The 23,046-nt window shown below is 37.5% G+C and overlaps 1 protein-coding gene across 9 annotated transcripts in view; it reads left to right on the top strand.

Moving 5' to 3' along the window:
* OSBPL6 (oxysterol binding protein like 6) overlaps positions 1-23,046 on the top strand; it is a 111,660-nt gene that overhangs the window by 76,193 nt on the left and 12,421 nt on the right. For 5 of the 9 annotated variants that reach the window (XM_030019105.2, XM_030019104.2, XM_030019106.2 and 2 more), the window contains 13 exons: positions 2,960-3,034; positions 7,079-7,244; positions 8,210-8,340; positions 10,462-10,569; positions 12,955-13,092; positions 14,468-14,555; positions 14,734-14,987; positions 17,249-17,386; positions 17,745-17,808; positions 18,454-18,532; positions 19,846-19,990; positions 21,114-21,258; positions 22,769-22,895. In XM_030019105.2, the coding sequence (XP_029874965.1) occupies positions 2,960-3,034; positions 7,079-7,244; positions 8,210-8,340; positions 10,462-10,569; positions 12,955-13,092; positions 14,468-14,555; positions 14,734-14,987; positions 17,249-17,386; positions 17,745-17,808; positions 18,454-18,532; positions 19,846-19,990; positions 21,114-21,258; positions 22,769-22,895 (1,658 nt within the window). The remainder of the gene's footprint in view (positions 1-2,959; positions 3,035-7,078; positions 7,245-8,209; positions 8,341-10,461; positions 10,570-12,954; positions 13,093-14,467; positions 14,556-14,733; positions 14,988-17,248; positions 17,387-17,744; positions 17,809-18,453; positions 18,533-19,845; positions 19,991-21,113; positions 21,259-22,768; positions 22,896-23,046) is intronic. The other 4 variants (XM_030019111.2, XM_030019109.2, XM_030019110.2 and 1 more) reach the window with 3 other exon arrangements.

Here is a 23,046-nt window from a genome sequence, read left to right as displayed (position 1 = left end):
CTTCATTGGCCTTCCTTATAGGTCATTTTTTCAAGACTACTCAACTCTTTATAAACTTTTTATCCAGGCACCCACTACTGAGAACCACTTTATCTAATTTGTGATCATTTCTTCATGGTGCCTATACATGATTTGCTATTAAATAGTTGACATTTGGTACTAAGAAAACTTCTGTTGTCCTTTTTCTTTCCCCATGCCTCTGTACATCTCGTTAGTTTTAGGGGATAATGCTAATACTAACATACTAAGTTTAAGCTAGTTGCATTATTAATTCCATTTGAAGTACTTGCACCTATTTATTTTAGAATAAGCAGTCATTAACTACCATCAAAAGACCCTCTGATAGTATGATGTTGAGAGCCATCCTCCTGGGGAGCATAAAAGTTAGAGCACTGTATATGCAAGTGTCTTGTTCATGAGTAATAGGGAATGAGAGTGTAATTTTTTGCTAGCTCAGCATCCGCTGCGAAAGATGCAAGGAGAGAATTCTTCCATCCAGATTTTATATTATACTTGTTACCAGATTTTTGTTAATAAGACAGCTTTTGTTGTATTCCTGCTAACACATTCTGGAATATGAATGCTAGGTGTATAATGTGTTTAAAACACTTTTTCTTGCAAGAAAAGCTGCTTGCTTTGTTTCTTAGAAATACATATTTACTTATTAGGTATACCAGTTCTGTATGCAGTTAACTTTGCTCACACAGCTAATCCCAGTGACTAGAATGGGGTTACTCCCCAAAGTAAAATTGAGCATAGCATGTGTGTATGTGTTTGCAGGTTTGGGGGTTTAGTATTGTTAAATTGTTTAGAATTAACAGCTTAATTTACAGGCCTTTACTCAAGAGTAATACATGGACTGCTTCTCTGAAGAAAGATTGCTTTTATGAACGAGGTTTATTTTGTTTTTAAAGTGTATTTAAAGTCTTATGAAAATGGCTCACAACAACAGGTTAGTTGACCTGTATTCATTCATTTTACAAATAATGCTTTTGTACAAAAACTGAGGGTTTGGTTGTTTTTTTTCCCTTTGGGTAAAAGACCGATTTGTCATTCTCATGACAATCTAAAGATCTTCAAAAGAAGAAGAAAAATATTACTGAAAAGCAATAAAATGAACTAACAATTTAATTTCCCTCAAAAGCTCAGAGCTGTGAAGTTCCAAGACTGTTTTTTGTTTGGTTTTTTTTGTTTTGTTTTGTTTTGTTTTTCAGGGAAAGTAGTTTAATAGAGAACTATATAGTATGGAGCAACCTGAAAAGGCAGCTTGCTCTACTGAGGCTTTCAGCTCAGAAATGAAACCAGACCCAAAGACTGGCTTATTACCTTTTCCCTTAAATCAGTATTTCTTTATATCATAACTCAGATTATGACCTCACTTTCTCTTGTGTTGAAGGGAGTGTGTGGTTCTGCAGAGCTCATTGTTCCCATTTTAATAATGCATACCTGCATTCATAATCTGGCAGCCAAATATATATTTGTGCATGTCTCTTTCTCTGTACATATATATATTTATTTATGTCCCTATTAGTTAAACAAGAATATTCTTCCAAACTCCTATTCACAGGATAGACATACTGCTGCAGAGCACAAAGAGCTTTATGTTATGCATATGATGCGTTCTCTGCTTTAAAAAAGTTTGTACTCTATATTTTAGAGGTTATGTACATGTTTTTTAATGTGAGAATTTTACAAAATATTACAAAGCAAGGCTTCTCTTTCTGTGATCATTAGACAATCCTTCCATTGTCAGTAACACTGCGACTAGTATCGGCCAGAGGGTGGAGGGTACGGTCATTCTCAGATGCAGCAACCCCTACTAGCAGGAATGTTACAGGAGCAAGACACTTAATCTAATATTACACTACAACATCCTGTTCTTCAGCATGGTGTCCATGTATCCAATCTACACCATTGTCATTTATATGGCGCCCAGGCTGCTTTCAGAAAAAGTATACAGATTTAAAAATACTGAAGTGGCTATTGGTGAAGATATAGGGGAAGAAAAACATAAAGGGTTTGAAAATTGTTTTCTAAAAGCAGAAAGGTGGATTTTCTAGTCTTCTAAAATCTTAAAATGGCTTCAAAATAATGACATTTTGATTAGACATTAAATAGAAGGACTTCTTGATAGGTGTGGAGCTCCTCTGCATTAGACAATTACTTGCTTGACTTTAATGTACCATGATGAATTTTCTTAAAAGTAAAATAAAAGTGAAATTAAGAAGGATGATGCCACAAGTTAGGCATGCAGAAAAGGAAGTAGTTGTTGGAATACTTAGTTTTAATTTGTGTTGCTTTATTCGAGTTTTTGCATTGCTTTGGAAGTCAAGCCTTCAGTAATGTACAGGAGAAGTAGCTGGAACTCAAAAAAGTGGTGTGTGGAGAAAATGCACAAATAGGCTCAAGGATGGACATGGAAATGCTAGAGCTGTGCACAGGAATGTTTACATAAGCAAGCTCACTGTAACATACACACTGAAAAGTTTTACCATTGAGATGCATACATCTTCAATGACCACAGTTCATGTGCTTCCACTAATGCAAAGTGATGTCTTTCAGAATTCATCTTCTAGATGGTCAAGTGACCCCCAGAAGGAGTTTGATTTTTGTGTTTTCTGCCATGCCATAGCATCCTTTTTGTTTTCTTATGCCATAATTGCCTTATGGCAATGCTAATAGAATTTTTTTTTTTTTTTGGTAGTCTTAGTAGATGCACTGCAGTCCAACTCATCTGGAGATAATTTTAGTGAAGTATCTAGCTTTTTTATGTCTCTGGCATACACAACTGAAAACATGTGATATGTCCTCAGAATGTGTAGGCCATAAGAGTTAACAAAATTGAAATCCACTTAAAGACTTTCCCTCTCCCTTTTCTGATCACCTTTCATCTTCCTGTGTCCCATCACCCCTTCCCTTCTCTTTTTCTACTTCCTTCTCTTCTTGCATTCACTGTCAGGAAGGGCCGGCACCGAAGGGCCAGTTCAGCACAACACGACGCCGGCAGAGACTAGCAGCTGCAGTGGCTACAACAGTGAGTGGATTTAAAAATCAAGGGATAGCTCTGAAGATGGGAAGCTGTGTAACAACGTGAATGTGTAATAAGCTTATGAAATGTTTCTTGCACTTTTTGGAGGTGTCCATGCTACCCACTTTCAGCTGAGTTCCTTAGAAGTGGTCAGGCCTGAGACCAATGAATTCCATAAATGTGGATCTGAGCTTGTTTACATGGCACATGTCCCTCCTCCTTTATGCAAGTGCAAGTGACGGTTAGACTTAGGCCCTGCATTATTTGGACATGTCTTTGACATACTCTGCTATATACTATACAAAATGGAAAGGAATGATGAAATTCTGTTAAAAGATTCTCATGACAGTCTATAGCAAGACAGCAGAACCAAGGAGATTTGTTACAAACATGCATGGAATTATAAAATTTCCTGTTTTTTTTTCTTTTTCTTTTTCTTTTTTTTTTTTGAAGTAGCATAAGGTTAGCCTTTTCATTTGAGACACTTTCTGTTTACATTCCATAATCCCAAAAAGTCATATTACTACCTCTAGTGTCTGTATTTAGTCTTGCTAATTCTCAAAGTCTTTGACACAAAATCTGGAGCTATGAAAGCAGGTAGGGAAGACTCTGTGCAGCCAAAGATTGAAGTGAACTTTAAATCCATACCCCTTACCTAGCCCCAGCAGTGAATGCCTTCACCAGGCTAAAGTATTCCAGGGTCTGCTGCTCCAGCCCATGGCTAAAATCCCCTAGATCAGACATAGCTTCTGCTTAAGCCTGAATACCTTGAGCTCCTGCTACCTGAACCACAAAACTCAGTTACTGTTAGGCCCTCCTAAAAAGCATGAGAGAAATCAGTGTTCCTCCGGTTCCCAAATTAACTCATCTAAATTTAATCCCCCATAATCAGTTGATGCTGAATGCTGTGCTAAATAATTGACTGATATTCCAACCTCATCAGTCTGCCTGCCTAGCAGAGAAATCAACCTGCTTTGCAGTTTATGTGGCTGAGTAGTGTCAGTGGGACGCTCTAACCAGTAGGCTCAGTAGTAGTTGAACAACATTGGCAAGAGCCATACCAAGGAGTGTTTAAGTGGAGGAAACATAGCTGGACTTAGATTGCAAGGCAGTAGGAGTCCAGGGAATTGCTGAGTTGTTACCTGCAGCTGAAGTGAAGACCTGTTGAGGGAAGTCTTGCAGGAGCTAGAAGAAGCGCAGGAAGAAGGAAAACGAGAGGCACCAAAATGACTCTGCAGCTGTTGCAGTGGTTGTGGCAATGGCCCGGGTCTTAGTGGCTGATGTAGCAAAGTGCTTGTCTCTCCCAGACAGTGAAGCTGTGTGTATAGACTGAGGGATACAGAATTGCATCAGTTAAATGCATGGCAGAAAGAGGAGGTTTTCCTTACAATCCGCTCTACCAGGAACAGTCAGTTCCTCCGTGAACATGTAGTTCTGAAGAAGGTGATGGATGAGTGTGTGTTACGTCCTTGGCGTAAAGCAGAAAGTCAGGACGAGGTACATCTGAGGTCATGTCTGGCAGAGTGTGTGTATGGAGGAAACCAGAGTGATGCATCAAGAAGCTAAATATTTTTAAAAAATCCTCCAAAACAACAACAACAAAAAAACCAACCAAAAAAAGATGAGTAATAAAGTCAGAATCAAGTCACCATGGATATAGAGAGAAAGCACAGGAGTGAAAGGAAAAAAGGGGAAGAGAAGTATGTTGGCAGTGTTTCTTGGACTGTTGCCTATTCAAGAGAATGAAAGAGTTTGTTCAATGTGGATTTTTTCATCTGTTGTGGGAAGTAGCTTGGAAACTTTTCTAAAAGATGCGTATGAGGAGAGTTCATGTCAGTTAACAACAGTTCAGTATTTTTGGTTCTTGTATTTAAAGCAGTCGGCAAAGCACCTAGTTGTCTCTGTCATGTGAATGTGTATTTCTTGCAAGCAGTATGACAGTATTTGTAGAACATGTAAATGCTGTTTCTAGGACACACCTTGAAATGTTATTTTTCCAATAAACCTCACTGCAGAAACATTGTTTTTCAGCCTGGCCAGCTGAGGTATGAGGCAGAAATGATGGATCTAAAGCAGCTCTCTTCAGCTAGGTTCATCACAAAGTGACTAAAAAGCCCTCACCGTGTGTGGGCAGCCTGCCTGCAGCTCTGCCAGTCTATGTGGGGCTCGGGCAACCTGCCCCATCACCACAGGCACTTGGGGCTGCGGGGACTCTCCTTCAAGATCCTGCATTATAGCTGGGATCAGCTCTCTTTCCTGCCTTCTGCATGGGCCTTAGGGTTGGGTACGTGCTCCCCATGCACACAGCTATCATGCAGCCACCTCCTCTGCCCTCTGGGAGCCACCTGGAGCAATTGAACCTTTGTGGTGCTCCCAGTCAGAAAATTCTGGGAACATGCTCTGCGATTTAAGAATTGAAAAGGTTTTGTAAAGGAAACCTGAAATGAACCTATATTTAGTCGCTATAGTCAATTAACCTAGTTTTCTTGGGCTGTTGAGAGAGGCAGTCTGGTTCTTGCGAAGAAGATAACGGGGTAAATATCCAGTACAAACAGAAGGAATTTATTCTACATCTCCTGTTAATGAAGTCCCCTTGATATGAGGTAAAAATGAGGTCCAATAAAAAATGCCTACTTTGTTGATATAGCTGGAAATCAAAATACATGAGAGAATAAAGTTTATACTGGATAGGTGCCATAGAGCTATTATTTTATGTGCAATATGTATCTGGAAATTGAGGAAGAACAGGATGGAAGTTGGTATTTTGCAGATTATGCTCATGAGTGGAATGAGATATGATGAATAGATCCAACAGGATTTCGAGGGTTTCATTGGTGAATCAGAAACCTAAAACATATATTGATGGCAACTTTTACAGGAAGGTATTGATAAAACTATTCGCTGATCTAATCAAATAACAAGGTACCAATTTCAAATACTGACGGTAGTATAGAACTTATCTGTTGATAAAAATTCTTAGTAATATGACTTTTTTTGTTATCTGCTGCTCTTTATCATGCCTCAGAAGACACATTTTATATTTTGGCCCCATTTTTCATATTTGAATAATTAACATTGGGCTGCAGTGTTAAAATTCTTGATTTATACATTTGATCAATGTAATGTAATAAATTAGATTTAATGTGTTCAATGTGTTTAACAGTGCTTAATATTTAAGTAACAAAATGTAGTTCTGCATGCCTTTCCTTTGCATTTAAATTTGAAAATTAGGTTCTTGGCCTGATTTTTATACAAATGTGTTTAAATGGTAAAATTAAAATAAAATACAACATACACTCACAGACACACACTTCACATATATAACAGTGGCAGCCATACACTGTATATGTGGCAAGTAGGTAACTGTTGAATACACGTGATACGTGTATATAATTTATAAAGATTTGCATATATGTTTTTATTACCTGAAAAGTATTACAGTAAATGAAAATCAGGTGCAGTTTTGATTTGGGGGGGGGGTGTTGTTTATTTGTTTAGTTAGAAAGACTATAGAAAGACTATATGCTTTTTCCCTCTTCATAGTTGCCTGTACACTGAGTTTCAACTCAAGATTTACCAGTAGTTTTGAAAAACTTCAATGCTGTATTTGATAATAATATATCTTATTTCTAGATCTGTGGAGGAACTTGCATACTTCAAATGTTGGTATTGTAGCAACAGTCATACTACATGTACTCTCAAATGTCCAAATATAAAGCAGTATGTGTCATGGTTTAATTTTCCAGTCATCTTTTAAGCATTATGAAATGGTCCATTTTTGTAAATGTTAGAACTGAAATGCTCCATCATTAGCTGTTGGCTATGTATTTAGACCGCCTTTTGTCTGTTTCAGTGAAAAATGTCAAAAGAGAATTCTGCATCAGCTGTGCTGAGATTTAGGAAAGTAAAAAGTTATGTGTTCACTTTTACCATGTTCTTCACATTGTGAACCAAGTCTTTTGTTTTCGGAAGAAATTTGTATTTTGCTTCAACAGAGTCCAAAGGTTGGTTGCACCTTATACAGTATTTCTTCACTGTTTCTCTCTGTAGGTCCCTTTCAGTGCTACAATGTCACCCGTTCGACTGCATTCATCTAATCCCAACCTTTGCGCAGACATTGAGTTTCAGACTCCCCCAAGCCATGTTACGGACCCTCTGGAGTGCTCTACTGAGTACATGAAGCTTCAAGAAGAATTCTGCCTGATGGCACAAAAAGGTAACTGGAAACGTCAAGCCCTTCCTTTATTGCGCTTCTCTGTTGTGTTTCTTTATTGTGTTCACTTAGTTATGGCCAGGGCATCTGTCTGCTTAGATGATATTGTATAAGAAATTTCAGCTGGTTGGGGCTTACATAAAGATGACATGTATTATCCTTCTTACATTTTCCATGGATGTAATGAATCTAGAGATAGGTAAACTGGCTGATAAGAAATTTTTTTTTTAGAAGTCTTCTGAACTACTTCTGCATCTTGTAAATACGTGACTGAATTTGCAAACGTATTGTTTCTCAATAAAATGGTTTATCTCTCTTCAGACATGAATCAGAATGTCACTGCTACATATAATATGCAGTTCATTTTTGTGCAATGTTTTCTACATCAGTGGAAACAACAGAAGAGCTTATTACTAGAATGTACTTTAGAAATGCCATTTTATTGCCAATAAATGAATGGTCCTACAGACTCAAAAATACTATTTTTAAAAGGGTCTGTTATCAGTTTGCTATCGGTTATATAGCAAACATAGGAAAAACATGAGACTGATATCTTAAAAAATGTCAAAAACCTGTTTAAAGACCAAGTAATCCTCTTTATTAGTGCAATATTAAGTCTTAGCAGAACTGATTTTTTGTTACTCTGAAGAGAAAAATAAAAAACCAGAAAGAAAAAAACACACACTGGGCACAGGTTTTCCAAACACGCATCTGTCTATACGTTCAGCACCAAGAATATGCTCAGATGACATATGTATGAGCATACAGTATGCATATTACAACCTCAAGCTGTAAGTGTTTGTACTTATTTGGGCATGGATCACTTGAAGTTCAGATCCTTGTTTCAAATTTCCGTAACTGTGGGATGGAAATCTCACTCTGTCTTTATTGCTGAAATATTGTAATAGATGTCAATGTGCAGTTCTCTAACTGAGAAAACACTTGTTTTCTTTTTTCTTTTTGCTTAGTACATTCTCTTTTGAAGTCTGCCTTTAACAGCATAGCTATAGAGAAGGAGAAGCTTAAGCAGATTGTTTCAGAGCAGGATCTTACAGGCCACAATGCTCAAATAGCACACCTCAGACAGTCCCTCTCACAGGTATGTTCTTGATTTGATTTCAAGCACATCTAGCTTGCCAGATGCGCTGTGTCTTTTATATTTTGGATATTTCCTGAGGTAGAAGGAGCCAAGAAAAAGCCAAGTTCATGACAGGACTATGACATATGTTCTGTTATGACATAGGTCTAACCTAAATGCATGTGAAGGTGAAGGATATAATTTGTTTGTGTAAGCATGTATCTGTTATGGTTTTCCGAAGTAAAGAAAAAGGATCAAATGTTTTTATACAAATGCTAGATATCTTTCCTGGAGCTGTTTCCAGCACAGCCAAGGAGATATTCTTGTTTTCTTAATTAAGTTTTAAATTTTTACTGTATGTTTTCAGATTTGTTTTATATGTCCATGTCTTTAACTGCAAAAGGAATCATGGGTTACAGGACAATTATGGGTAAATTGGATTTTCAGCTACACACCTGTTACTGTCCAGCGTCTCTCCCACTTAAGCCAAAGGAAAAATTGTCACTGACCTTAGTGGGGAAAAACAAGTAAAGCGACAGTAAGTCCTCAGGTTGCAAAATAACTCAAATTTTTTAATTCATTGTCAAAGAAACATAAAAACTTTTACTCTGAAGAACAGATTGGTGTGGAGTACTGCATCTGCAAGAAATGTCAGCAGAGGTTTAAAGGCAAACAGAACTTCACCCAAATGTGTATATAATTTCATACACTGTTGTTATTATTGGGTTGGAGGTTTTTGCTATGAGATTAAAATTGATGCATGTTTCTGTAGATAGAGATGCATATCGTGTTACGCAGATTGATTACTGTGTGTTGTAATAAAGAAAGGTTAAGGACAAGAGTAAGGGTAACCATTTCTGGTTATTGATACAAATTTAACTAAGACCTGTGGAAACTTATTAGCAAGTTGTATGAAATAGGTGATCATGTTTTCTTCTTGTTCCTAGCCTCCAGTGTCAGTCTAAAAGTCACTGTCACACATTAGTTCATAGTCTCAATGGGGAATAAGTGGAAATTTGACCTTAGTGAGACGGTTGGGTTCAACCAGTCTCATGACCAGGTTTGAGCAATTTAAGAAGCTACTGCCAGCCTGCTGTTAGTTGTCACCTTCCTTTCCTGGTAGATGGCAACTGCGAACATGCCCAGACTGTTTAAGAACAAAGCAAAATGGGGTCACTCAAACTGTTTAGTGACAGTTTAAGCTAACCTATTTTACTTTGGTCCTACTTTATTTTGGTACATTCATGCAATCTATTCCTGAGTCTACACTAGGGGGAGGCAGAAGAAGATTCTTACTCCACTGTAACAGTCATTTTCTACTAAAACAGTATGTCTGTCTGTTGTTCCTTTCCATATCTCTCAGTAATGGGGATATATTAGGGTTAAGTCAGTTCATGTTCTAGGTATGTAACATATTACACTTTTTCTGGATTTCAGAATCTTGCACATGAGTCTTTCTAGATAATAGACAATATGTATATATGCACCCAAATTTATCATCTAGGTTGGGCTTTAAAAAAGGAGAAAAATCAGCAGATACCACTCTAGTGGATCAGTAGTTTGAAATGAGTACACATATGCAAATATATCAAATTGATCAGATGGGGAAACACCCAATGATACTAGCAATTATGTTGGTTTTGCTGGAAAGGAAGCAATTTCCTTTTGCAGGCTCTAAGTGCTGATAACCTTGGTTCAGAAAGGGCTGTATAATTGTAAACCAAGAATTGCCTCTTTGGGCATTTGGGGGTAGTTCCCATTTGTTGTTCTGCAGTTTCATTCTTTCTTGCTGCATTCACTCCCCATTTCCGTAATGTACCCACCAGTATACCTGCCAAAGAGCTATCATCTGAAGAATTATGGTAGAATGCCACTGTTATGTTGTGGGAGAATATCTGTACCCCCTGTCCCCTGAAAATCACTGAAGGAAAACCAGCCAAAAGATTAAATAATTTTAGAGAGGATCTCAAAATAGGTGTCTCTATAAAAATGGAAGAAGGGAGGTTCTGTGATTTCTTAGGAAATTGCTGGGAAGAAGCTACATTTTTTTCTTTCTTTCTTTTTTTTTTTTTTTTTTTTTTTTTTTTGCTGTTTAACACTTACTTTTTAATTTTAAATGAAATGTACAATTTTTATTTTAAGGCTCTCAACCAGAATGCTGAACTAAGGAGTCGCTTGAACAGAATACATTCAGAATCTGTTATTTGTGATCAGGTTGTCAGTGTAAATATTATCCCTAGTCCTGATGAGGTAAGACTTTGGCCTTTAATGGATTTAGAGTACAATCAAACCTTGCTAATTCTCACTAATAGCTGAAATGCATCTGGCAAATTACAGAATTTTTCAGATTGGCAAATGTTCATTTGTAGAAAAAGTCAGATTATATTTTTCCTTACATAAAATAAAACTTCTTTCTTTTATTTTGCATATGTCAGATCTCATGAAAGAGCTCAGTTTGGTCTCTGCAGAGAAACAGGGAAGGACTCCAGTTTTGGAATATTAATTGTTGGCTGTGGGAATTAGTGAGGTTTTACTGTATTTGAATGTAACACACAGTAGCTAACCAATTCTGTATCTTAGTTTCTTGCCAAATCAACAGAACAGTTCAGTATTTAATGGCCTGATCCTGCAAGTGCTTAAATGGCCTGATGTTTAATATCTTGAGTGGCACTGCTGAAATCAAAAGGTTCAGTCTATGAACCAAGCACTATATTAATACCATGTTTGCAACATCTAGTCTTCCTTGTTTTGCTTTCCTCAGTCAACAGATTACTGGACATTTGTGTTAGTAACAAGTCAGCTTCCATCATGAGAAGAACAAATCTGAATTTGCGAGCTGTAATATGTTACAATTAATGTAGTCACTGTGACAGCCACTCGCCTTGCATTTTACCAAAATATTTTTCATTTGTCATTTCCACTTGTTTTTTTCTATGCACATGGCATTTCAATTAACATACTTTTGTGTCCTAATTATTTCTTCCAACAAGAAAGGAAGGTGAAAAAATGTTTCCAATTACTTTCATTTATTTGCTTTTTGAAAACATCCAAACAATTTTTCCAAGAGTCCAGCATGTTGGAGACTAGCAACAGAAGATAGAGGTGAAGTGGTGCCACAGCACAGCAATCTGCAGTGAAGTTCTGAGCAATGACCATCTTTTCTATTTTGTGTTTTTTCTTGGTTAGCTGTTTCTTTTCCATATGTACATCATTATCTTGGTGCAAGTGTGTCTGAAGAAGTTTTTCAAAGTTCCCAGATCTCTCATTCACTCCTCTTGATTGCTTTGTATGTATAATCTTGCAGTGTGTAGATAATGCCTCTGTGAGCATCTTTTTCAGGTAGGGGCATGTGTATTTTTCCAAGTCCCTCTAGTTAATGCAAAAACTTAAAATGTCAATCACTTCCTGTAAAGATAACAGTGAAATGAGCTTCTGTTTCCATTATAATTCATCAAACGTCATAAACCATCTACAGGCTTATAAGCCCCAGTGAAAAAGGAATGGTTTTTGACCTCTTGGCTTGTTTATAATTGATTTTTTTTTTTTTTTTTTTTTTTTTTTTTTGGTTAGTGCATTTTGAGGCAACTGTATAGAATAATTCTACAGGATTAAGATGCCAACAAAACCATTTGCAGGACTTCTGTAGTAAGATTAATGGGGATGGAGTTGCAATCTGAAGAGTTAACTGTGTTTAGAAGGGCTTTGGTAGTTTCATCTGTATTATCTCCCAGAAGCAACATGCTATATAAATTAAGGGATTAAGTCAGAAGCCTGTTTCCCTCCACAGCAGCAGCTCCTTTGGTGGAATGGTACAGGGAGAGAATCTTGTTTTCCTCCGTTCTTAAAATGACAGCCTGTAGGGTAACACGTTGAAACCTGGTGTTCCTCCCATCAGTAGCGGGAAGAGGAATATATGTTCCACTATTTAAATTAGCTTGCCCCCCTACTGATATACACATAACACAGTTTTGAACCCTTGCCTTTGCTGTTAAATTCTCTTTATAATAAACCATAGAGAGTTCATTCCCTTAGTAGTATTGAGTCAGTGTTAATGGCATCATTCAAATGAGTTTTGAAGTACAAACACGGAATCAAAGCACATAAATATATATTATAGCCATCCTCCTGAATATTCAGACATTTGAAACATTTGTTACTAAACTGGTTCACAAGTGCATTTATTTTGAAAGTAACTTATAACTCCCTGACCTTATAAAGCTTTATATTTGAGTTTTGGTTGTATCAAAGCTAGCTCCCAGTGATGTAATTTGTTACGACCTGGTGTCTTTTCATCTGAATTTCATGGCTGAATTTGTCTGACACAATCCAGCTATTGTCCACAAAATCATTCCTCTGGATACAGAACTAGATCTGTGATTATTCGTGCTGCTAAAACTTAGCAGTTGATGGCTGAGCAGGCCTCGAAGACATGTATCTCACTGCTCAAAATGCACTTTATTTTGTAATTTGTCAAAGTCTCATCTGTTAGGTACACACAAAGCCCTACTAAAATGCTGTCTTTACTACCTGTGCTTATATTTGGCATAGAAAAATTATTTGGGTGATTTACCCCTTCTATGCATATTTCTTTTATATTAGAAATAATACTTTTATTTTTCTGTGCTTTATTTACAGACGGGTGAACAAATTCATGTCAGTTTGCCACTGTCTCAGCAAGTTTCTAATGAGAGCAGGCTCTCTATGTCTGAATCCGTTTCAGAGTTCTTTGATGCACAGGAAGTGCTTCTATCTGCCAGCTCGTCAGAAAACGAGGTAGGCTATGACAGCATGCTGCAGCTTTGCTGTTGGACAGATTTAGGTATTGCTACCACTAGGGAATGTTTTTTTTGTTTTGTTTTGTTTTGTTTTTTAATAATGATACTTAGAATAAAAAGGTATCAGAATGTGTAAGGTGTAGAAAAATGAACCTGAGACTCACTTGTGATGGAGTGCAGAAGTTCCCTGAAGTGTAAAACTGAATTGAAAGTTGTTTGTATCAGTAGCTTATGTTCAGTATCTGTCCTTGCTAGACTATGACAGTTTCAGGTAAGGATGACATAGACAGGAGCAATTATGTCTGACTATGCAGTCAACTAATACAGATTTTAAAATATTCTTTAAAAAAAAAGTCCTCTAGTATACATATAAAGTTATTCTCTATAATCAGAGAAGTAGACAAAAGCCTGAAAAATTGGCTCACTCAAGCTCAAAGTTGAAGCCATCAGAAACAGCTCAGGCTCCTGAATCATGCTGCTGTCCACAGCTTTTCTGTGCTATCCTGAATAAATTCTTCAATTTTTAAAATTTATTTATTTTTTTTAAATACCTTTTTATAAAGCCACAGTAGTGCTGTGGTCTACCACAACTCTTCTGTAAGAGGAAATAAGAGTGTTCCACCATATTTTCTTTTTGACAAGGTTTGCTCATGTGCCACGAGTTGGCACAACCACGGCTAGAGTTGTTCATCTAAAGAATGGATTGGTTCCTTATCTTATTGCTTCTGGCAATAAGGTGTAGAGTACATGTTATCTCAGTAGTCTGGATTGTCTATATCAGCATGGGAAATCAGTGTGTCTGGTATAAACAAAATGCAAACTTTACAAAGTCACCCCCAAATGGTATAGGCCTTATAATAAATACTCTGTTATCAGTAAATATGGTAAAATATTTTGAAAGTAATATTTCTGAAAAAAAAATATTTGTTAAGACACTGATGTAGTTCTTGTTTTGCAAAATGATAGGTCGATGTTTATATAATTTTTTGCTGAAACACAAGCTGGTTTTATTGTTTGGGTCTTTATAAAGAGCACAAATCTGTCTATCTCTTCTCACCTCCCATCCCCAACGCATTACGTTGTCCACTTTTTGTTCATCTCTGGTCTCATTTGAGGTCACCCTTTTGCAAATTTAATGCCTGTATTTGGCTTCATATTAAGGAATTCAGAAACATAAGGAGAGCATAGCATTTGTTTTGACACTTTTAGTGCATTGGCAGTATGGGCTGATTGAAACATCCAGTTGATTTAGTTGAAAGCTCTAATTGAGTAGAGATGATTTCTTTGAATATTTGTGTTTCAATTATTTTTGTCTAATTTGTTGATATATTTTATATGTATTTGACTTAGGTGATATTTTATTTATGTTTTAGGCTTCTGATGATGAATCTTATATCAGTGATGTGAGTGATAATATATCTGAGGACAACACCAGTGTTGCAGACAACATTTCTCGGCAAAGTATACTGCTATTTTTAAACTTTGGAAAATTATTTTGGTTTTGTTCATGTACCAGATTTATTGCATGTCTGTACAAGACCAGCTCAGCTGAAATCAGTGAAGTTGGGCTTGCTTGTTCTGGTGGTCTGTTTTTCTTAATCTACTGCTTTCTTATGATAATATTTTTTTCCCTTCCCAGTTCTTAATGGTGAGCTAACAGGAGGTGCATTCAGGAATGGACGGAGAACTTGTCTCCCAGCTCCCAGCCCTGACACCAGTAACATCAATCTGTGGAATATTTTGAGAAATAACATTGGCAAAGATCTTTCCAAAGTATCCATGCCAGTTGAGCTAAATGAACCTCTGAATACCTTACAACATCTTTGTGAAGAGCTGGAATACAGTGAACTCTTGGACAAGGCTGCTGAAACAGATGATCCTTATGAACGCATGGTAATAAATCTAGTGTAGCACTTCTTATGTCTGTATTAAAAAGGGAGCTGTTGAGTGGAGGTCTGTGCAGGGTCCCCTCTTGCTCTTCCTGTTCACAGACAACAGACCTCCCTGCTGGGTCAAATGAATGCTATGAACAATTAGAGGTGCTAAGTTTGATCTGAACACGGCTGAGGGACTTTTCGTGACTTTAAAGCAAGTCCTGCAATTGTGACTCATTGATGTGAAGACTGATCTCACTCTCTAGGACCATATATGTAGGCATTGGCAGTTTCTAATCCTGCAGCATCCTTTCCTGGCTTTCAGTGATCAAGTCCAGTAGCCTCCAAGAGCTAATCAAGTCTGTGGCTGGCTTATGATCAATGTAGATGTCAATAAGATGTCATCCTAGGCAATTTCTAATAGAGAAGTTCCAAACCACCAAAATGGTTTGCCTGGGCAGCCTGACTTCAACTGCCCTGTAAGTATGTCTTGGTTTTTTAACTGACAGCCAACAGCCTGTGTTCAGGACTCAGGGTGCTTTGATCTGTCATGTCTCCTTTTCTTCAGAAGAAACAGGGAAAGGCTGTTAGGGAAAGTTGGCAGTGTTGTTGATGAACATATCTACTGTTCCCTAGTATGGGTTGACAGCACTGTGGATAACTGGGAGAAGAGAGGTTGCCTGTGGCTGTCATATAGCCACGTGCTCAGGTGCATGAACTGCCACGTTCACGTGGCCTGCAGGAGAGCAAGGGGTCCTAAACATTGGTATGTTTTCCTTGCCACTGAAGAAGTTGGACCTGTCTTATTATAGGGGGTTGAATTATTTGTCATCGCATGCTGTTTTCCTACAAGACTCCTTATGTCCCTCACAAAAGGGAGATCCTGTAAGGACTAGGCAGGGTTGTACTGAGTAAAGCAGGCTGTTTGCCTGTAGGACTCTGCCTCTTCTGTTGAAAAGCTTGGAAGGTGAGTATTGAAGGAGTCAGGAGAGTTCGGGAAGGAAAAGCCATGGTGCAACCGAAAGCTTCTTTGGGAACACGGATTCAGTCGCCTTCTCTGCTACAGATACCTAGTGCAATACTGAGGATACAAGCCAAACTTTTAACAAGCACCTTAAAAATGCAAAGTGCACACCCAGGCCAAGGCACGTGGGCCTGCTTGGCAAAAGTCCTGAATACCCAAAGCATCAGTGGTAGCAGTACTGTGAATATGTTACCTGCTTCTTCGTTGTTCTTTGAAAAATCAGGACTTTGCTATCTTAAATAAGCATCCAAAAGTAGTGGAAACTTTTTTCTTCTCATTGCTCTATGTATCATAAAGATAGTAAACCCCCTCATTTCTCTGTAGTGTGTTATAGTTAAATTCATGAAAAAGGTTTTGGAAGAATAAAGGTTTTTACTGTTGAAGAAAAGCCCATGAAAAGAGCATTAATTCTGTTGATGCTGTATTTATGAATAATATGACATGAATAGAGAATGGAGCACTCATTACACAGTGGGATGAAAACAAAGCATGTAAAAGCTCACATGAGTGTTATGTCCTTGCTAGTGTGAGGTAAGGGGGACCTGGTTAAGGTTCGCCCCACTGTTAGCAGATAATGCATAGCTGAGTGGTTTTTATCCCCGTATTGCTTTTCTGAAGTTTTGACTTCTGAGTGCCTGTTGTGATTTTTTTTTTTTTTTTAACTCTGCTGAAGGGAGCTGTAATCTTAATTACCGTGGCATGTCACTTAGTTTATTACTCCCAGCTAGGCCTGGTTTAGAGATTACTAAATTTTGGTTGTACATGTAGACAAGGGGGCTGATAAGGCTGCACATGCATGGAAGATCCTGAGATAACTCTGCATTAAGGACATCTTAAGTGAGAGCCGTTTATGTTTGACACTAAATAAAATAGTTCCCATAGGAAAATGGTATGTGATCTTGTCATTAGAAGTTATCATATAATATTTATTCACAAGGAGCATAGACTAGAGCTGGGTCTCTGTTTTAGATCATTATTGATAAGCCTGGTCAAAGGTAGAAGAACAGTATCTTGTGCAGATTGTTATTTTTAGGGGACTGTTGAAAGAGACTGACTGAGGCCATGAAGAAAAACAAATGATATCAACAAAAGAAATACAGTTTATACTGGTTCTGGCTGGGATGTATGGCTTCACTCTCAGGCATGCTTCATTAATCCAGATTTCACTCTGACTGGAGTGAGTTGTGGGATGCCACGTAGTGATACACGAGAATCTCTGCCTATACTCGCTTACGTTCTTGTCTATATTTTCACAGGTTCTCATAGCTGCTTTTGCAGCATCAGGCTATGCCTCTACATACTTTAGAGCAGGAAGCAAGCCATTTAACCCAGTGCTTGGTGAAACTTACGAATGTATTAGAGAAGACAAAGGATTTCGATTTTTCTCAGAGCAGGTAAAGCTTGTTTCTAGATAGACACTCCTGTTTAGATTTAGCTTTTGGTTTCTTTGTTTTATAGAGTAATCTTGTTTTTTCTTTCTAGTTAGAATGGTTTGCTCTCTTAATAGTATGGAAAGGTTGTTAGTATGAATGAACTTTGTTAAATGCTAGAAGGTATATATTTTTATAGTAATCACAAGGAAGTGGTTTAAGTACATAGCATTTTAAGTACAAACTTAAGTTGCATCTGTTTTCATAGCAACATAGGCTAAAAAATAGTGTGGGCTATATAGTATTTTCATATTGCAGTAACAATTGTGTTGTCTTAGAAATTAAAATGAACTGTTTTTAACTCAGTCAAACTGTTTTCCAGGTTAGCCACCATCCTCCCATTTCGGCCTGTCACTGTGAATCGAAGAACTTTGTGTTTTGGCAAGGTATACTTTTTTAATTCAAAACCATAAACTCCTTTTTTATTAGGAAGTAAATGCTTTGTACAAGCTGAGCTTTGCATTTGGAACTTACTCAATTTCTATACTTATTAGTTTTGTAGTAACATATTACAAACTGATGCTCTGAATTATTTTCCTCCAAATTCTCATTCTTAAGAGTGAGCAGACATGTTATAACTTCCCTTGTCACTTGCAGTCTGTTTAGACTTTTCTGGTTAGAAGCTTTTTTACCAAGAAAATTATTATTTCTTACAAACACAAGCAGTTCTTTTTACACAGTTGAACAAGCAGCTCTTTCTTTCTTTGTATCTACTGACATATGCATTTAATTTCTATTGAATGTTTTCATGAGAGATTTGACAATAATGTAGCACAGCCATGACTCCTAGGAAAAAAATCAAACTTATCTTTAGTTTTTCTGGCCTAATGTCATTTTCTAGTATTTTTTTTCTTCTGTATTTTCATGACAACCTCATACTGTCCTGTTTTAAACCGGGTAGTCTAGCATAGAGCATCTTGTGTGCCACGCAGATCACTGCAAGGAGGAGACTTTGGTCTTTTCAAGTTTTGTAAGTTTTGTAAATCTTTCAAGTTTTGTAAGTTTTGTAAATCTTTCACTATTATATTCAGATATCAGGTGGAAAAACAAATTCTGGGGGAAATCAATGGAAATTCTGCCAGTTGGAACCTTGAATGTGACTCTTCCAAAGTAAGCTACTGTCCTATTTCCTTTTGTTTTCAGTCTTTGCTGCAATCTAATCTGTGCTGCCTTGTGAATGGATTGGGGGAAGTGCATGCAGACATCACATGATTTGTACTGGTGAGAGTAGTGCGTAGCTCGCATCTCTCCTTAGTGTACAGGTGGGGATACTGAAGCATTTTTGAGCCTGAAGATCCATTTGGGTTTTTGGAGGAAAAATATACAAACTCTCTAGAAAGCGGTAGACGGCGGGGGATAGAAATGTTTTAGAAGAGAGAACCCAGAGTTTTACATGTACAGTAACGATCAACTGTTCAGAACAAGGCTGCAATATAGGACTGTCAGCAGCTAGCGCTGTCCTTGCTAAGGCTCTCAATACTGCTAAGTGTTCCCTCAGAACAACCGCTAGTAATGTAAGGTCATTTTCCAAAATGTAGTTAAGCCAGAACATGTTCTTCAGGTGTTGAAAGAGTAGTGAGAAGAAGAAGTTTCACCACAGGTAAGAGTAGTTGCAAGTTGTAAATCCTGAGAATATGCAAGGAGAGGATACTTTAACATGTCTGCTGGTTTTGCAGTACTATTCCTGCTCCTGTACATTGCACCCAGCCTTTTTTTCTGCCTCTAACAGCATGACATCACTCCACCTCTTTATCCATCTCATGAAATTGAAGTAAATGCAGTCAGGAGCATCTTTGTCTTCTGTCCTCATGCTCGCCCCTCAGCTCTGAAGGAGAATGTGCTTTGCACAATATAATTCCCTCATTTTATTCCCTTGTTTGACAACAGAGATGCTCTGACTCTTGAGTAGTTGTTACAGAGGGAAAGGGATGATGTGCCAGTGAGCTCCTGCTTCCTACTTCCTTTCTGTTACCTCCTTCCCATATTTATTTTGTTCTATTTGTAATTTAATTACATTGTCTGCTTATAGCCTCAATTCAGCCTTATGTTGATCTTTGGGTCACTCTCCTTCCCCTAGAGGAAATGGGGCCAAAGCAGTTAATGCTCTGAGGACAGTGAATATGCTATGCAAGGCTTTGGTGATTCACAATGGCTTGATGTGTGGTTCATAGCACCATTCTTCAGTTCTCTGCACTAGAGCTTAGGTGAGCTCCTCTATGGAGGATTAGTAATGTACCCAGAACCAGTGCTTTAATAAAGTAAGCTATTGTTTCAAAAGTTTTTGAGGAATATGGTCTTGTATTTATGATAATGGAGCTATGTTTTACTTTTGGTCTTGTATTTATGATAATGGAGCTATGTTTTACTTTTTTGTCCTAATGATCATGGTTAATGTACATTACCACTTGTTAATCTGTTCTTAGGTATGGAGACTACTATGTCTGGAACAAAGTCACTACTTGCATACATAATATTCTTAGTGGAAGGAGGTGGATAGAACACTATGGAGAGATAACTATCAGAAACACAAAAAGCAGTGTTTGTATTTGTAAACTCACATTTGTCAAGGTAACATATGTATTCTAATACATACCATATTCATAAAACTGCATAGTTCAAGCATACATCAAGCAGTTTATTTAGTATTCCTGAAATCCACATTCCACATTCTGTCTTATCAATGTTCATAAATATGTAAATTGTCAAATGAGAGTGCTATGTCGAGTAGTATGACTTCATTCCATTGAACATTTGATATCAGAATGTTGCATTGCTGTATAGGTGTGTGCTATACTGTTGTTGGTTTTAGGTTAAGAATGAATAATTTCTTTTGTATTACCACAATGAAAACACAAAGTCACTTTAGACTTCTGTGCCATTTTACTTCTGCCTTTACTAGAATTTGACAGTCAATATTTTCTCCCTTTCAATTAAATAATGCTGCTTTGGTTCATAGTATTTTAATATCCAGACAAGAACCACATATAAAACCAAATCACTATATAGCTATGTTACTATCCATTATTTTCCCTAAAAATAAGTTTGTCTTCATATTGCAACAAAATACATCAATACCATTGCAGTGTTAGCAGTGGTGTGTTACCGTAAATCTGAAATTCATGTTTTGATGGATGTTCTGAGAATGGGCAACTGGCTCAGTAGTTGAAGGTGTAAGAAATAAATGTGTCTAAGAAAAGCAAAGCAGAGAAGAGAAACAGAAAGCAACAAATAACAAGTAATACTGGCTGAATGTCTTCCCTGCTGCAAACAGTACTGTGCAGCACCCATCAAAGGATTCCCTTACATATACAGGTATATTCAGTATTTCTCCATATAGAAAGAAGAGAGTTAGTTGGCTCCAATCTTGCAACTTTCAAAGTGTCATTTTTTGCTGAATTGTGTGGTGGGATTTGGGTTAATGAACAACAATATAGTTCCCAGATGTGCAGATAATTTAAATACCTTTATACCAAAACACATATCAAATTATTCAGGGTTTCTCATATACTAAATCAATTAATATTCAGATCATCTGAATTTCCAATTCTGGTATTCTTGGTTCCAGGTGAGCTGTTCCGATACAAAATTTGGACAGTTGGTGCCACATATTAAGATTCATGCAGTGGCTGTATTGGTACAATGGGTAATGTGAAAAACAGTGTGAACTAGTAATTCTTTGTTAAACTTGCAGGTGAACTACTGGAATTCAAATGTAAATGAGGTGCAGGGAGTTGTGATAGATCAAGAAGGGAAGGTGGTTCATCGCCTTTTTGGAAAGTGGCATGAAGGCCTTTATTGTGGGGTTGCACCTTCAGCCAAATGCATATGGAGGCCAGGTAAGAAGCTTGTAATAAACTCTGGCAGTCACTGTAGTATAACCCTAAACTATGTAGAGCTGTTTTAGCCATCATTTTAAATACACAAAATACTACTGGAGAAATTAAATTTCTGGCTAGACAAATAAACAAAAATTTACATGAGTTTATAATAATGGTAAATGGAAATGTTCTTACAGGGCATAGTCTTCTACATCTGTCCTAGTTTCAGCTGGGATAGAGTTAACTGTCTTCCTAGTAGCTGGTACGGTGCTATGTTTTGAGTTCAGTATGAGAAGAATGTTGATAACACTGATGTTTTCAGTTGTTGCTAAGTAGTGTTTAGACTAATGTCAAGGATTTTTCAGCTTCTCATGCCCAGCCAGCGAGAAAGCTGGAGGGACACAAGAAGTCGGCACAGGACACAGCCAGGGCACCTGACCCAAACTGACCAACAGGGTATTCCATACCATGTGACGTCCCATCCAGTATAGGAACTGGGAAGTGGGGGCGGGGAATCGCCGCTGGGGGACTAGCGGGGTGCTAGTCGGCGGGTGGTGAGCAATTGCACTGCGCGTCATCTGTACATTCCAATCCTTTCATTATTGCTGTTGTCCTTTTATTAGTGTTATCATTATCATTATTAGTTTCTTCTTTTCTGTTCTATTAAACCGTTCTTATCTCAACCCACAAGTTTTACTTCTTTTCCCGATATTCTCCCCCATCCCACTGGGTGGGGGGGGGGCAGTGAGTGAGCAGCTGCATGGTGCTTAGTTGCTGGCTGGGGTTAAACCACGACAACATCTCACTCTGACTCCTGGTCAAATATTCTGGGGTCTTGTGGTCAACTTAAGAAAAAAAAATTGGATGTCTGGATCTGCGAGCTCCTGTGATTTCAGGAGCTGATTTCAACTTCCTTACTGCTTGCTTATAGGCACTGAGGTTGAATTAGTCATCCTTTGCACCTGTACTATCTTTCATACATGCAGAGTGATTATCCAGCAGTTGTCATTATTGTTGGTATTTTGAACCCTACTATGTATAGATAGTGTTTTCAACCCTACTTTGCGCCCTACTCTCTGCTATGTCTACTCTGACTGCCGTTAGTGCTGAAGGTGTTGGACAGTGCCAAATCAGTCTGCAAGTGAGTGTTATGTTCCAAAATCAACTCTGAAGATCAGTTAAGGTTAGCTTTTATAGAGACATTTGGTAAGCCCACTTTCTGGGGAACAGGAAACTATGTTGAACTTGAAAATCTGGAAACAGTAGTTCTTATGTAAAAAGGAAGGAAAATCATAAAAGTTTTGAATCTATTAGCATGTAATTACAACTTCCGCAGGATAAGCAGTTCAAATTAATATTTAGTGAATGTTGTTCCACCTAGAGAATAGCTTTTGACGCTTTTTAATTGTATGTAAGCGTAAAATATATTAATATTTTTGCTGTTATAATTTAATAAATAAATTAATCTCTTGCATATTTAAAGTAATACCTTAAAAAGCTTTTTTCTTTCTTGTACATATTCACACAGGCTCCATGCCAACCAATTATGAACGTTATTATGGCTTCACGAGGTTTGCTATTGAGCTCAATGAATTAGATCCTTTACTGAAAGATCTTCTTCCTACAACAGATGCACGATTCAGGCCAGATCAAAGGCAAGAATGCTTATTTATACTCTTAATATTGCTGGGTTTAAGGCTGGGTTTGGCTGAGTATTGAATTTTGTCTATGTCTTCACTACAGTCTGAACTAAGCTTTGGAGGATTCTGCTAGCAGAGAAGGTATTCAGTATTGCAATCAAATTTC

Source organism: Aquila chrysaetos, chromosome 6 (genome assembly GCF_900496995.4).
Source record: "Aquila chrysaetos chrysaetos chromosome 6, bAquChr1.4, whole genome shotgun sequence".
NCBI lineage: Eukaryota > Metazoa > Chordata > Aves > Accipitriformes > Accipitridae > Aquila > Aquila chrysaetos.
This window is presented reverse-complemented; position numbering and strand designations above follow the sequence as displayed.